Genomic DNA, 15696 nt, shown 5'->3' on the forward strand with positions numbered 1-15696 from the left:
GAGAAGTGGAATTAAGATTCAAGGTGAAAAGATGTAAATGATACGATTCGCTGATGACATTGCTATCCTGAGTGGATGTGAAGAAGAATTACTTGATATGCTGAATGGAATGAACTATCTAATGAGTACAGAACACGGACTGAGAGAAAATCGAAGAAAGGCGAAATTAATGTGAAGTAGCACAAATGAGAACAATGAGAACTTAACATCGGCATTGACGGTCCCGAAGTAGATGAAGTTAAACGAATTCTCTCAACGCCGGACGGAACAAGGAGGACATTAAAAGCAGACTAGCACTGGCAGAAACTGCATTCCTGGTCAAGAGAAGACTACTAGGGTAAAACATAGACATACATTTCTGAGAATGTATGCCTGAGGCACAGCATTATGTGATAGCAAGACATGGACTGTGGGAAAACCGGAACAAAGGAGAAGCGAAGCATTTGATATGTAGTGCTAGACGGCTGTTGATAATTAAGTGTACTGATAAAGCAAGGAATGAGGAGGTTCTGTCAACGAAAAGGGACAGGACGATAGGACATTTCTTTAGACATCAGGGAATGACTTCCATGGTACTAGAGGATGCTGTAGAGCGAAAAAACTGTAGAGGAACATAGAGACTGGAACACATCCAGTAAATAACTCAGAACGTAGGTTTCAAGTGCTACTCTGAGATAGATTTTGCCACCGGAGAGGGACTCGTGGCGGGCTGATCACCGAAAGAAAAGTCCAAAGTCTATTGAAGTGCTACCACAAACTTCCCATTCACTCGACATGGACTGGTGCGATTTTTTTATCTCAGAAGTTGTCAGTCGCTAAAGGACACCATTTTGCAACAGTGCAAGACACCCAAACAACTGTGGAAGGGCCTTATTTCTATGCCAGAAGATGAGTTAAAGATCCTAACAAGAATGGAAGCTCCGATGGAGTAAACGTGTGCAGGCACATGAGACTTACTTTGTAGGTGGTACCAGTGCAGATGGTTAAAATGCAAGTAAAGGTATTTTTCAAAAGGCTCTGCTTACTTAATCGCCACGTCTCATATATTTATGGTTTGATGATTCAGTCACCTTATCGCTACTCGAGTGGCTTGCGAAATTACCTGTTCTCAATCCCATGCCAAACACCTGGGACTATTGGGAACCGTGCGTGAAACATAGAAGCCAAAATCACGGCAAACTTATTGCTCTATGGGGGCTAATCAACACTGAAGACTACAGCTGAATATGACATTGCAGAAAAAAACTTGTGGGCATTCTCCTTTATCGTACTGACGCCTTAAAAGGCTAGAAGGGAAACGGTGGAACGCCTACATGAAAAACGTGAAGAAAGCGAAAAGAAATGATGTTGGAGACACAGACTCATCATGTAAAAAAATGATTCGGTGAAATTAAAAGCAAGGGCGGTAACTTTAAGAATACAGTGGAAATTCCACTGTTAAATGCAGGGGAGAGGGCGGAACTATAATAGGGGGAGACTTTATCTCATGACATGATACAAGAAGAAGCAGGGGAACCAGAATTAGAATTTAGAAAAACTTAAAAAGCAAGTAAGGCTGTAGGCATGTATAACATTCCGTATGAATTTCTAAAATCATTGGGAGAAATGGCAACAACACAATTATTTACGTTGATGTGTCGAGTGTACAAGACTGGCGATATATCATCAGACATTCGGTACACACAGTTTACAAGATAGCAAGTGTAGGTAAATGCGAGAATTATAGTACAATCAGCTTAACAGCTGATGCAACCAAGTTGCTGACAAGCATAATATACAGAAGAATGGAAAGGAAGACTGAGGGTCTGTTAGATGACGATTACTTTGGCTTTAGGAGAGGTACCTATGAGGCATTTCTGACATTGCGGTTGATAATGGAAGCAAGACTGAAGAAAACTCAAGACACTCAAGACACGTTCATAGGATTTGTCGAGCTGGAAAAGCGTTCGACGATGTAACATGGTGCTAGAGGTTCGAAATCCTGAAAAAAAAAAACGGCGGTGAAAGACGGGTAATATGCAATGTGTATAAGAGTCAAGAGGGAAAAGTAAGAGTGGAAGACCAGCGCAATGAGGCACTCTGATTAAAAAGGGTGTAAGACAGCGATGCGAGCTTTCGGCCCTGTTGTTAAGTCAAAGAAGCCGTGATGGAAATAAAAGAAAGGTTAAATAGTGGGATTAAAATTCAAGGTTAAATGATATCAGTGTTAAAATTTGCTGATGGTATTGCTATCCTTAGTGAAGGTGAAGAATTACAGGATCTGTTGATAGGAATGGACACAATATGGACTGAGATTAAATCGAAGAAAGGCGAAAGCAATGAGAAGTAGCAGAAATTAGCCGAGCAGTCTAAGACGCTGCAGTCATGGACCGTGCAGCTGGTCCCGGCGGAGGTTCGAGTCCTCCCTCGGGCATGGGTGTGTGTGTTTGTCCTTAGGATAATTTAGGTTATGTAGTGTGTAAGCGTGGGGACTGATGACCTTAGCAGTTAAGTCCCATAAGATTTCACACACATTTGAACATTTTTTGAGTAGCAAAAATGAGAACAGCGAGGAACTTCAGGATTGATGGTCACAAGTAGATGAAGTTGAGGGCTCCTAATACCTAGGCAGCAAAATAATCTATGGCGGAAAGAGCAAGGAGGACATACAAATCAGACTAGCAATGGCAAAAGGGGCATTCCTAACCAAGAGATCTCTTACAGTATTGAACACAGATCTTAATTTGAGGAAGAAATTTCTTATAAAGTTGGTTTGGTAGTGAAACATGGATTGTGGGAAAACCGGAACAGAAGAGGATAGAAGCATTTGAGGTCTGTCGCTACTGAAGACTGTTTAAAATTATTCGGTCTGATAAGGTAGGGAACGATGGAGGTTCTTCGTAGAGTCGGCGAGGAAAGGAATATAATTATGGAAAACACTGACGAGAAGAAGAGACAGGATACGATAGCTGTTAAGACAAGAGGGACTGTCTTCCATGGTACTGGAAGGACCTGCAAAGGCTACGATCTGTAGTGGTAGAGGGAAATAGTGGTACATCCAGCAAATAATTGAGGACGTAGTTTGCCAGTGTTGCTCTGAGATGAAAAGACTTGGAAAGGAGAGGAATTCGCGTTGACATAAGAGAGGAATTCGTGGCGGGCCTCATCTATACAGTAAGCAGACTGATTCTTTTCCAAAGGTTGTTTTAGACGGCATTAGGGTGATGGCTCCTGATGGTCGACTGACCTTTTACTCAGTGAGATTATTAGCAGTCACTCTTAGCGCACTTCGTATGGTAGCAGGTTATCGTTTACAAGCCGTTTAAAGATAAGTAGCAATGAATACTTGTAGGTGGAAGGCTAGGTATGTTGTAGATGTTGAAGTGTAACCAGGAGCTTCACGTAGTTCACATGACATTCAGCTGCTGATGAGAATCAACTCGCCCATCGTCGCTGGTGGTCGTGGTTAAGCCAGCCAGCTGGCTGGCCGGACCGCCTCCGTGTCGTCCGGCAAGCGGCGAAAGCCCGGCTCCTGGCGGCAGTAGAGGTGGAAGGCCCACAGGCTGAGGGCCAATACCTCCAGCAGCGTCAGCACGTTCACGACCACTGCGGAAGAGGAGGCGGGGTGTAGCTGGAGTTGTGGCACGGCAGGGGGACCAGCCGCGATAAGAAGCAGCACCAAATGGCGCTGCCTATATTTACACACTGTGCGGTGCGTACTGTAAGACCTTCGGTACACACACCATCAGATTATTTGACTTGTCGCTCTAGCGAAGTAGGCGAGTGTCAGCAATATGTCTCGTGGTCTTATCGTGGCGTGTTTATCTTCTGCCGTTAGGTCAGACGATAGAAATGCCACTTGCACGCTTAGAGTAGCAGATTGACGGTGACCAACTTTAAACAGAACTTGATTAATTTTCACACACATTTATTAAAATAATAACAACCATTAACCTTACTTAACTTGATTCTGGATGCTATTTACAGTTGACAATCTGAAGTTCCTTTGGTCTTGGTATGTTAATCTTATTCTCACATATCTCTGATACTTGACAAAGGGTCTATACATTTCTCTTCATGGCTATGTACATGAATATGATAATCTTATTAGGCGCAGACTGAAACTTGACTACAGACAAATGCAGACTAACGCAGACTGGTGCAGACTAATGCAGACTCACTAATCGGAGGTCGGTACACTCGTTATAATACATCGAGCGTTCAGGTATCACTGCGCGAGTGTGATCCGCGAGGAGAAAAGGTTCTACGTTAGCAGCAATCTCATTGGCTGCGTTACATATTAATACGCTCATCGGCGGAAGCAGAATTTGGTTCGTCTTTATGGCAGCGCCATCTCGTAGAGCGGAGACGGACGAGCGCTGCGCCTGCGCTGTTGTGCTTAGCGGGGCGCGCTCTAGTGGGAAAGTTGTGTACGCGCTGACTACGCGGAACTATGTACACAACACACTCAAATCTACGGCTACTACACTCTGTGAACGAATGGGAAACGCATGACACAGCCTACTTCCCACTGTATCATTTATTAAAATTTCCTGATGTTCCGTTGGCGCTTGGAACGTGGCGACTTAAATGCCTCTGGGCGCGCTGCTATCAATCTAATAAAGAACGATAGGAACATAGCAGTTAGCTGCGATCCCATTTTTAAAACATTATTGCATATCCAGGTTTCAGCTGTAGCCATCTGCATTGCATTTGAGTGACTTATAATCCAACAAACTTGCTACGGTACGTGTCACCAGATGACTTGTCTGGTATACAGGGTGGTCCATTGATCGTAATTGCAGTTGTAGGGAAGGCGGATAGTCGTCTTCAGTTCATTGGTAGAATTTTGGGAAGGTGTGGTTCATCTGATTAGGAGACCGTTTATAAAACACTAACACGACCTATTCTTGAGTATTGCTCCAGCGTTTGGGATCCTTGTCAGGTCGGATTGAGGGAGGACATAGAAGCAATTCAGAGGCGGGCTGCTAGAATGGTTACTGGTAGGTTTGATCATCACGCGAGTGCTACGAAAATGCTTCAGGAACATGGGTGGGAGTCTCTGGAGAAAAGGAGGCGTTCTTTTCGTGAATCGCTCCTGAGGAAATTTAGAGAACCAGCATTTGAGGCTGACTGCAGTACAGTTTTACTGCAGCCAACTTATAATTCGCGGAAAGATAAGATAAGAGAGATTAGGGCTCCTTTTAATTTTTTTGTTTTTTTTTGTTTTTTTTCCTTTATTGATTTTCAATTCCCCCCGAAGGGGGCGGGCTGGCAGCAGCTTAGTACGCTGCTCTACAGCCTACAGACTTTCATTTTAAAAACGGAAGAAGAAAAGAAACAAGAAAAACAGGCGATAGCATGGTGACGTCAAGTGTAAAATGGCGGAAAAATGCGGAAAGCTAAAACAGAAAGCAAAAAGGGGGTGGCAACATTAATAAAAGACACAGGACTCAGACAAGTAACATAGTACACACACAATTAAAAAATACGGTGACAGTCTGGTTTCTGTTCGCAAGAGATAAAAGGCACACCCAGCGACAGTATGATGGCTGTTCGCAACACTTCCCAAAAAACACAACACGGAACACTCACTGTAAAACAGGCACTGGAGAACACTCACTGTAGTAGAACACTGCGCGAAAGTGGCGGCACAAGGATAACACTCCTGAGCCAAAGGCAGAGGGGGGGGGGGCACCTGGAGGAGGGCGAAGAACAAGGAGGGAGGAAGGAAAAAAACGAGAAAGGGAGGGGGGAAACCAAGGAGGGAGAGGATGAATAAAGGGGGAGAAGGGCAGACGCGAGAGGGAATGAGAGGAGCCAGAGGAGGGAAATGTAAAAGGACTCGGGTGAGAGAAGGGGGCAAAGAGAGGGGAGGTGGGGTAGAAAGAGGATGGAAGGGGGGGAGAGGGAGCCTGGGAAAAGGACAGAGGAAAGGAGGGAGAGTGAGGATCAGACTTGATAGGAGGGATAAATGGAGGGAGAGAGGGCATCATCCGGGAGGGGGAGTTGATGGAAGCCACCTTGGGAAAGGAGATGAAGCATGTAGAGATGGAGAGTAGGGGGGACACAACAGTGAAGATGTGGCAGGGGGTGGGGATGGGAGAGGAGAGGAGCAACCAGGGGGTGAGGGGGTTCAAGGCGGCGGGAGGTGTAGAGGATGCGGATATGTTCAAGGAATAAGAGCAGATGGGGGAAAGGAATGAGATCATAGAGGATCCGCGTGGGGGACGGGAGGCGGATACGGAAGGCAAGGCGGAGTGCATGACGCTCGAGGATCTGGAGGGACTTATAGAATTTGCGGGGGGGGGGGGGGCAGATATCCAGGCAGGACTGGCATTACAGAGGATGGGATGGATTAAGGATTTGTAGGTGTGGAGGATGGTAGAGGGGTGCAACAACCATCTGCGACCAGAGAGGAGTTTGAGGAGTCGGAGGCGGTTGTGGGCTTTGGATTGGATGGAGTGGAGATGAGGGATCCAGGTGAGGTGACAGTCAATGGTGAGGCCAAGGTAGGTGAGGGTGTGGGTGAAGCGGACAGGACGGGTGTAGACAGTAAGGGAGAAATCCAGGAGCCGGAAGGAGCGAGTGGTACGACCTACGATGATTGCCTGGGTCTTGGAAGGATTGATTTTCAGGAGCCACTGGTTGCACCATGCAGCAAAAAGGTCAAGGTGATTCTGGAGAAGGCGTTGGGACCGTTGGAGGGTAGGAGCGAGGGCGAGGAATGCGGTGTCATCAGCATATTGCAAGAGGTGTACTGGAGGGGGGGGGGCGGTTGGGGCATATCTGCCGTGTACAGGAGGTAGAGGAGAGGGGAGAGGACAGAGCCCTGGGGCACACCTGCAGAGGGGTAGAAGGTGTGGGAATTGTCATTATGGATGGTAACATAGGAGGGGCCGTGGGAGAGGAAGGAGGCCATCAGACGGATGTAGTTGATAGGAAGGGTGTAGGTTTGGAGTTTAAACAGGAGATCGGGATGCCAGACACGGTCGTAGGCCTTTTCGAGGTCAAGGGAGACAAAAATGGTGGAGCGATGGGAGTTAAGCTGGAGGGAGAGGAGATGAGTGAGGCGGAGGAGTTGGTCATCAGCAGAGAAGGAAGGTCGAAAGCCACATTGGGTGTTGGGGAGGAGGTGGTTTTGGCGGAGGTGGTGATGGATGCGCCGGGAAAGGATGGATTCCAAGAGCTTGCTGAACACTGATGTGAGACAGATAGGACGATAGGAAGAGGCATCATATGGAGGCTTGTTGGGTTTGGAGAACATCAGCATATGGGAGGTTTTCCACAGGTCAGGATAGAAGCCAGTGGCAAGGATGACATTGTAAAGGGTGGAAAGGATTGAAAGGAAGGAGGGAGGGCAGTGTTTGAGGTGGCGGTAGGTAATGCAGTCGTGGCTGGGAGCAGTGTTGCGTTTAGTGCGGAGTGTGAGGGTGATGTCCTGTGTAGTGATGGGAGTGTTAAGTTCAGATGGTGGTGTGTGGCCCAAGTACTGGAAGCTAGGAGCAAGGGGAGGAACAGAGGTATTCGTACGGTCCAAGACGTCAGGGAAGAGGGAATAATCAAAGTGGGGATCATCTGGAATGGAAAAAACATCGGAGAGGTGAGAGGCAAAGTGGTTGGCCTTACCAAGGTTGTCAGGAAAGGGACGGTCATTAAGGAGGAGAGGGTACTGGGGGGTGGGGCGGTTCCCAGTAAGGCGGTGGAAAGCAGACCAATACTTGTGAGAGTTTATGGGGAGCGTGGTGTTGAGTTGTGTACATGTCTGGCGCCAGGGACGGCGTTTCTTCGCTGTAAGCTGGTTGCGGATGTGTCGTTGTAATTGCCGGTGGCGGGTAAGTGTATCCCGGGTAAGTGTAGATTAGGGCTCGTACAGAGGCATATAGGCAGACATTTTTCCCTCGTTCTGTTTGGGAGTGGAGCAAGGAGAGAAGATGCTAGTTGTGGTACGAGGTACCATCCGCCACGAACCGTATGGTGGATTGCGAAGTATGTATGTAGATGTAGCTGTAGATCGTGACCGGGCCAAATATCTCACGAAACAAGCGTGAAACGAAAAAACTACAAAGAACGAAACTTGTCTAGCTTGAAGGGGGAACACGGCGTCGCTATGGTTGTCCCGCTAGATGGCGCTGCCATAGGTCAATCGGATATCAACTGCGTTTTTTAAAATAGGAACCCCCATTTTTTATTACATATTCGTGTAGTATGTAAAGAAATATGAATGTCTTAGTTGGACCACTTTTTTCGCTTTGTCATAGATGGCGCTGTAATAGTCACAAACATGTGGCTCACAATTTTAGACGAACAGTTGGTAACAGGTAGATTTTTTAAATAAAAATACAGAACCTAAGTACGTTTGAACATTTTATTTCGGTTATTCTAATGTGATAGATGTACCTTTGTGAGCTTATCATTTTTGAGAACGCATGCTGTTACAGCGTGATTACCTGTAAATACCACATTGATGCAATAAACGCTCAAAATGATGTCCGTCAACCTCAACCCATTTGGCAATACGTGTAACGACATTCCTCTCAACAGCGAGTAGTTCGCCTTCCGTAATGTTCGCACATGCATTGACAATGCGCTGACGCACGTTGTCAGGCTTTGTCGGTGGATGACGGTAGCAAATATCCTTCAACTTTCCCCACAGAAAGAAATCCGGGGACGTCAGATCCGGTGAACGTGCGGGCCATGGTATGGTGCTTCGACGACCAATCCACCTGTCATGAATTATGTTATTCAATACCGCTTCAACCGCACGCGAGCTGCGTGCCGGACATCCATCATGCTGGAAGTACATCGCAGTTAAACGTCTTGTAGTAACATCTGTATAACATTACGTAGGGAGACAACATATATTGCACCATTAAGATCGCCATCGATAAAACGGGGGCAAATTATCCTTCCTCCCACAATCCCGCACCATACATTAACCGGCCAAGGTGGTTGATGTTCTACTTGTCGCAGCCATCGTGGATTTTCCGTTGCCCATTAGTGCATATTATGCCGATTTACGTCAGCGCTGTTGGTGAATGACGCCTCGTCGCTAAATAGTACGCGTACAAAAAATCTGTCATCGTACAGTAATTTCTCTTGTGCCCAGCGGCAGAGCTGTACACTTCGTTCAAAGTCGTTGCCATGCAATTCCTGGTGCATAGGAATATGGTACGGGTGCAATCGATGTTGGTGTAGCATTCTCAACATCGACGTTTTTGAGATTCCCGATTCTCGCGCAGTTTGTCTGCTACTGATGTGCGGATTAGCCACGACAGCAGCTGAAACGCCTACTTGGGCATCATCATTTGTTGCAGGTCGAGGTTGACGTTTCACATGTTGCTCAACACTTCCTGTTTCTTTAAATAACGTAACTATCCGCCGAACGGTCCGGACACTTGGATGATGTCGTCCAGGATACCGAGCAGCATACATCAACACGATATAGACCTTTCCCGCAATTCGTAAACGATCCATTTTAACACGTGTAATGTATCACGAAGCAAATACCGTCCGCACTGGCGAAATGTTACGTGATACCACATACTTATACGTTTGTGACTATTACAGCGCAATCTATCACATAGCGAAAAAAGTGGTCCAACTAAAACATTCATTTTTCTTTACGTACTACACGAATATGTAATAAAAAATGGGGGTTCATATTTAAAAAAAAAGCGCAGTTGACATTCGTTTGACCTATGGCAGCGCCATCTAGCGGGCCAACCATAGTGCCATCTAGTTTCCCCCCTTCACGCTGGACGTGTTTTGTTCCTTGTAGTTTTTTCGCTTGATGCTTATTTCGTGAGATATTTGACCCGGTCACGATCAATGGACCACCCTGTATAGGCAGTAGAGTATTAAATAATATTTTTCTAGATTTAGAACTAGTTCCTATTCGTCACACTAACTAGAAATTCAGACTAAGTCATCTTGTGTCCTCCTACAGTCACTCATCGTCGACAGTTCCCCATACACAAACAGCATCATTAGCCAGCAGCTGGAGGTTGCTGTTCACCCTATCCATCAGATCATTTCTGGACATAATGAATAATAGCGATCATACCGTATGTGCCTGGGCCATTCCTGACGATAGTTTTGTCTCTGATGAACACTAGCTGTCGAGGACAACGGATTGAGTTCTATCATTTAAAAAGTGTTCGTGCTACTCATATATCTACTAACCTACTCCGTATGCTCACATCTTCGTTAACAGTTTGTAGTGGGGTACTGTGGCAAACGCTTTTCGGAAATGTAGGCATGTGGAATCTGCCTGTTGCCCTTCATCCATGGATCGCCGGATGTCATCTGAGAAAAGGGAAATCAGAGTTTCGCCGGTGCGATTCTTTCTAAATCAGTGCTGATTTGTGGGAAAAAAGCTTTCTCACTCCAAGGAAATTTATTGTATTCGAACGGAGAATAAGTTTAAGAAGTCTGCAGGAAACTGAAGGATATTGGTCTGTAATTTTTCGGGTCCGTTCTTATACCCTTCTTATACACAGAAGTCACCTGCGCTTTTTTCCATCGCTTGGGTCTTTGCACTGGGGGCCGTTGTAGTAGACTAATCTTTGTAAAACCGAATTGAGTTTCAGTTCGGACCTTTCGATTCGTTCGTTTTCAACTGTTTCAACTGTTTTTCTATACGAGGGACAACAATTACTATTTCCTCCAAATGGGAGCCGGCGCGATGGTCAAACGACAGTACGTTGTATGATCCTCCTGCGTGAACGGTTTCTTAAACTCGGAAGTTAAACCTTCACCTTTCCTATTGCTATCTTCTATTGCTACACCAGTGACTGGATAGGAGCCTTTGATCCGTTTCGCGATATTGTATAGCACAAGAATTTTCTCTGTGTCTCAGCAAGATCTTTTGCCAATGTATGACAGCGGTACTCGTATGCTTCGCGCAATGATCTTTCTACAGACACACGAATCTCTACAAGTGTTTGCCTATTGTCATTTGCGCGTTCGCTTTTGAACCGGGAGTGCAACAGCCCTTGCTTCCTCAGCATTTTCCGAATTTCGTTAGTAGACCACGGTGGGTCTTTCCCGTTCTTCATCCATTTACTAGACACATACTTCTTCAGAAAGCGATTTACAGTCCGTATCAAAATTAATTACTTCCATAGATATTGGCTCTCTGCATTGGTATCGGCCTTTTCACTTGAACTATATAGATCAAGTGACGTTTTCGATAGGGCATTTCGTTAGTCATAGCGGTTTTTGACTTTGTATGTTCATATTGCATTTTGGCTTTCTGTACAGCTCACATCGTGTTTTTGATACCATCTTTTGTTAGCTTTAGAGATTTTTCCCTACGTGTATTGATACCGTCTTTTGGATTTTTGTAATACCTTCGGTTTTTGGCTTTTTGTATTGGTATCAGTGTTTTGATTTGAGACATAAAGTTTTATACCGCTTTCCGTTAGCTTTTGCAATTTTTTGCCACGTGTGTTCATGTTGCCTTTTTGTAATGCTTTGCCGGCCGTGGTGGCCGAGGGGTTCTAGGCGCTACAGTCTGGAGCCGCGCGACCGCTACGGTCGCAGGTTCGAATCCTGCCTCGGGCATGGATGTGTGTGATGTCCTTCGGTTAGTTAGGTTTAAGTAGTTCTAAGTTCTAGGGGACTGATGACCTCAGAAGTTATGTCCCATAGTGCTCAGATCCATTTTTTTGTAGTGCTCTCGGTATTTGGCTTTTTGTTTAAGAAATAGCGCTGGAAGTAGTGGTATATAGCTCATCTGCTGTTTTCGATGGCGCCTTTCGTTATTTTGTGTGATTTTTCCTATGCTTACGGGGTTTGGATTTCTGTACTGGTATCTGTTTTTTGGCTTTTTGTATTAGTATCGGTCTGAAGGTATAATGTCAACCGATGCTTTCGATGCAAGCTGCAGCTGCACATACATCAACACAATATCGACCTTTTCCGCAATCGGTAAACGGTCCATTTTAACACGGGTAATGTATCGCGAAGCAAATACCATCCGCACTGGCGTGAATGTTGTGTGGTACCACGTACTTATACGTTTGTGACTATTACAGCGCAATCTATCACAAAGCGAAAAAAGTGGTCCAACTAAAACATTCATATTTCTTTACGTACTACACGAATACGTAATAAAAATGGGGGTTCCTATTTCAAAAACGCAGTTGATATCCGTTTGACGTATGACAGCGCCATCTAGTGTGCCAATCATAGCGCCATCTGGTTTCCCCCTTGAAGCTAGACAAATTTCGTTCTTTGTAGATTTTTGCGTTTGACGCTTATTTCGTGAGATATTTGACCCGGTCACGATCAATGGACCACCCTGTATAAATGTGTTTTGTCAGTTGTGCTTCATATATCATGTTATACAATGAGGTGACGAAAGTCCTGTAATACAACCTACTATCGTGTCGGACCTCCTTTCTCCCGCCGTAGTGCAGCAACACTACGTTGCGTGGACTCAACAAGTCGGAAGTCCTCTGAATAATTCAGCCACGCTGCCTCTGTGGCCGCCCATAACTGTGAAAGTGTTGCAGGCACGGGAAGTCGCTCACGAACTGACCTCTCGATTAAGTCCTATAAATGTTCGATGGGATTCATGTCGAACGATCTTGGTGGCCAAATCATTCGTTCGAACTGTCCAGAATGTTCTGCAAACCAATGGCGAACAGTTGTGGCCCGGTGATATGGCACATCGTTTTTTGGGAACATGAAGTCCAAGAATGGCTGTAACTAGTCTCCAAGTAGCGGAATATAGCCATTTGCAGTCAATGATCAGCTAAGTTGGACCAGAGGACCCAGTCCATTCCATATAAAAACATCCCATACCATTATGGAGCCACCACCACCTCGCACAGTGGTTTGTTGACAACTCGGGTCCATGGCTTCCTGAGGTCTGCACCACACTAATGCTACCATCAGCTCTTACCAATCGAAATCCGGACTCATCTGACCGGGCCACGGTTTTCCAGTCGTCTAGGGTCCAACCGCTATGGTCACGAGCCTACGAGAGGCGCTGCAGGCGATGTCGTGCTGTTAGCAAAGGTGCTCGCATCTGTCATCTGCTGCCATAGCCCCTTAACGCCAAATTTGGCCTCACTGCCATAACGGATACGCTGGTAGTGGGACGCACGCACTTCCCTCCAATATTTAAAGAATTGCATATTATGAGTTTAGATTAACCAATGCGGAGATAGGAAATCACTGGAACAACTGAAACAGCGCATCGATTCACTGCAATTTGCATTTATTGCAACACTTGATAACAGACCAAGAAAATGTTGCGTGTTACACTTGACAGATAGTATCACTAGAACAATCAAACACCCGATTCAGTTTTCTGCACTTTAGTTCAAGTTCAACAGGGGAACACACTTTAAGTTCTCCCATAAATTTAAATATGCGCGTAGGCACGTTAAAGAATTGGTTATGAAACAGTCACTTATAACATCTACGTAGGCGCACTCCATGTAAAGAGAAAATAATTAGCAAGTTTACACATTGACTAGAACATTAAAATGAATAACAGGAAAGTGCACCGTCCACAACACCTTACAGCGACAGATAACATCCAATAAGTTCCTTTCTTCACAATATGACGTTAAGTACAGCTCAATAGTAATAAAAAAATTTAGATTCCACCCATATATATACGAGCATAAGCACAATTAAAAACTGGTGGAAAAGCAATAAACTGGAAATTGACAAATCTATACTCAAAGGACCCGCACTCCATCTAAACAGCCCAAAATGACAACTCAGTGGCTGCCTAGAGCTCCAAATTAAGAATAGTATGCTTAACGATGGACTAGAATATAGGAATAAATAACACACACACGGTTTCTGACGGCCGAAAATCTGTGTTGGACTACTGAGCAGTGATTAATTTAAACTAGCCACAACATACGCTAACCAGGTTAGCGGCGTATTTAAAGACAAGCGTCGAGCAAGAACCCCTTACATGGCTGACGTGCTAACACATCTTTTCATACCCCAGAATCAACTAGCTAAACATAAATCACTGACACATTTCAGACAATATTTTAAAACAATATACTTAAATACCCTTGTTTACCACTAGCCTTAATTAGCTGGTTAGGCTCTGTTACTGTTGTCACGCAAATGAGGTAGCAAGTTAAGGTCTACAATTCCACCTTGCCATTTAACACGCGTCGTGGCGAGGAAAAAGATGAATCCAGCTAATTAATTGAAAGTCACTACTTGGGTCCAATATTTGACGATGCGGTCAAAATCAACAGACAAAGCTGAGAGTCAAGTTTACACTCGCAAACAGCACACGCAGAACACGAGCATAAGGTGAACCTTAAATAAACTGTTCCTTGTTCAGTAATTTCAATACCGACGAAACAAATAATCTTGGCCGAATTACTGTAGACGCCGGAATGCCCAGTTGATTGCAAATAACGCAAAATAATGGTCAAAACGTCTTACTTTAAGTCCGACTACATCCGTAGGACAGGAGTTTCAATGAACAACCGGGCCTTATCCCGTACATCTACATCTACATGATTACTCTGCAATTCACGTTTCAGTGCTTGGCAGAGGGTTTATCGAACCACAATCATACTATCTCTCTACCATTCCACACCCGAACAGCGCGCGGGAAAAACGAACACCTAAACCTTTCTGTTCGAGCTCTGATTTCTCTTATTTTATTTTGATGATCATTCCTACCTATGTAGGTCGGGCTCAACAAAATATTTTCGCATTCGCAAGAGAAAGTTGGTGACTGAAATTTCGTAAATAGATCTCGCCGGGACGAAAGACGTCTTTGCTTTAATGACTTCCATCCCAACTCGCGTATCATATCTGCCACACTCTCTCCCCTATTACGTGATAATACAAAACGAGCTGCCCTTTTTTGCACCCTGTCCTCCGTCAATCCCACCTGGTATGGATCCCACACCGCGCAGCAATATTCTAACAGAGGACGAACGGGTGTAGTGTAAGCTGTCTCTTTAGTGGATTTGTTGCATCTTCTAAGTGTCCTGCCAATGAAACGCAACCTTTGTCTCGCCTTCCCCACAATATTATCTACGTGGTCTTTCCAACTGAAGTTTGATCCATCTGCGACCAAGACAGTAACATTGGCTGCCATCACGGCCTTAACGATGCATCACACCAGACACGAGTCACGCCGAACATCAACAAAAGGCGTGGCCTGCTGTACGCTCCCAGACGTCCGCAAAGAAGAGTTCCTCCTCCAGACCGACGCTCTCTCGCCAACACGGCAGGCAGCCGGCCGCAGCGACACCACACCGCCCTCTGGCTGACGAAACAGCAGACCGCGAAGCAGAAATTTCAAAAGGAACGGCCTACAAGGAGTAAACGCAGAGAGCCAACAGTGACATTTCGTCACGATTCAGGTAGTACGTTCCACATCGATTTCTGCGGTTATTTCACGCACTATTGCTTGTCTGTTACTATTGCCAGCTCTACGCAAACGGCGCTGCTCTCGGTCCTTACGTGGAGGCCGTCGGCCATTGCGTTGACCGTGGTGATGTGTAATGCCTGAAATTTGGTGTCCTCGGCACAATCTTGACACTGTGGAACTTCGAATACTGAATTCCTCAACGATTTCCGAAATGGAATGTGTCATGTGCCATGTGTCCAACTACCGTTTGGCGTTCAAGGTCTGTTAATTCCCGTCGTGGGGCCATAAATACATCTCACACATTTTCACATACGTCTTGTGACGGTACGTCACATAAA

The 15696-nt window shown here is 45.4% G+C and overlaps 1 protein-coding gene across 1 annotated transcript in view; it reads right to left on the minus strand.

Annotated features, from left to right (window-relative positions):
- Positions 1 to 3445: 3445 nt before the first annotated feature.
- The window catches only part of LOC124545613 (organic solute transporter alpha-like protein), a 46103-nt gene continuing 33852 nt past the window's right edge, over positions 3446 to 15696 (minus strand). The window contains exon 6 of the mRNA XM_047124561.1: positions 3446 to 3585. Within this exon, the coding sequence (XP_046980517.1) occupies positions 3446 to 3585 (140 nt within the window). The remainder of the gene's footprint in view (positions 3586 to 15696) is intronic.

Source organism: Schistocerca americana, chromosome 8, assembly GCF_021461395.2.
Source record: "Schistocerca americana isolate TAMUIC-IGC-003095 chromosome 8, iqSchAmer2.1, whole genome shotgun sequence".
Taxonomy (NCBI): Eukaryota; Metazoa; Arthropoda; class Insecta; order Orthoptera; family Acrididae; genus Schistocerca; species Schistocerca americana.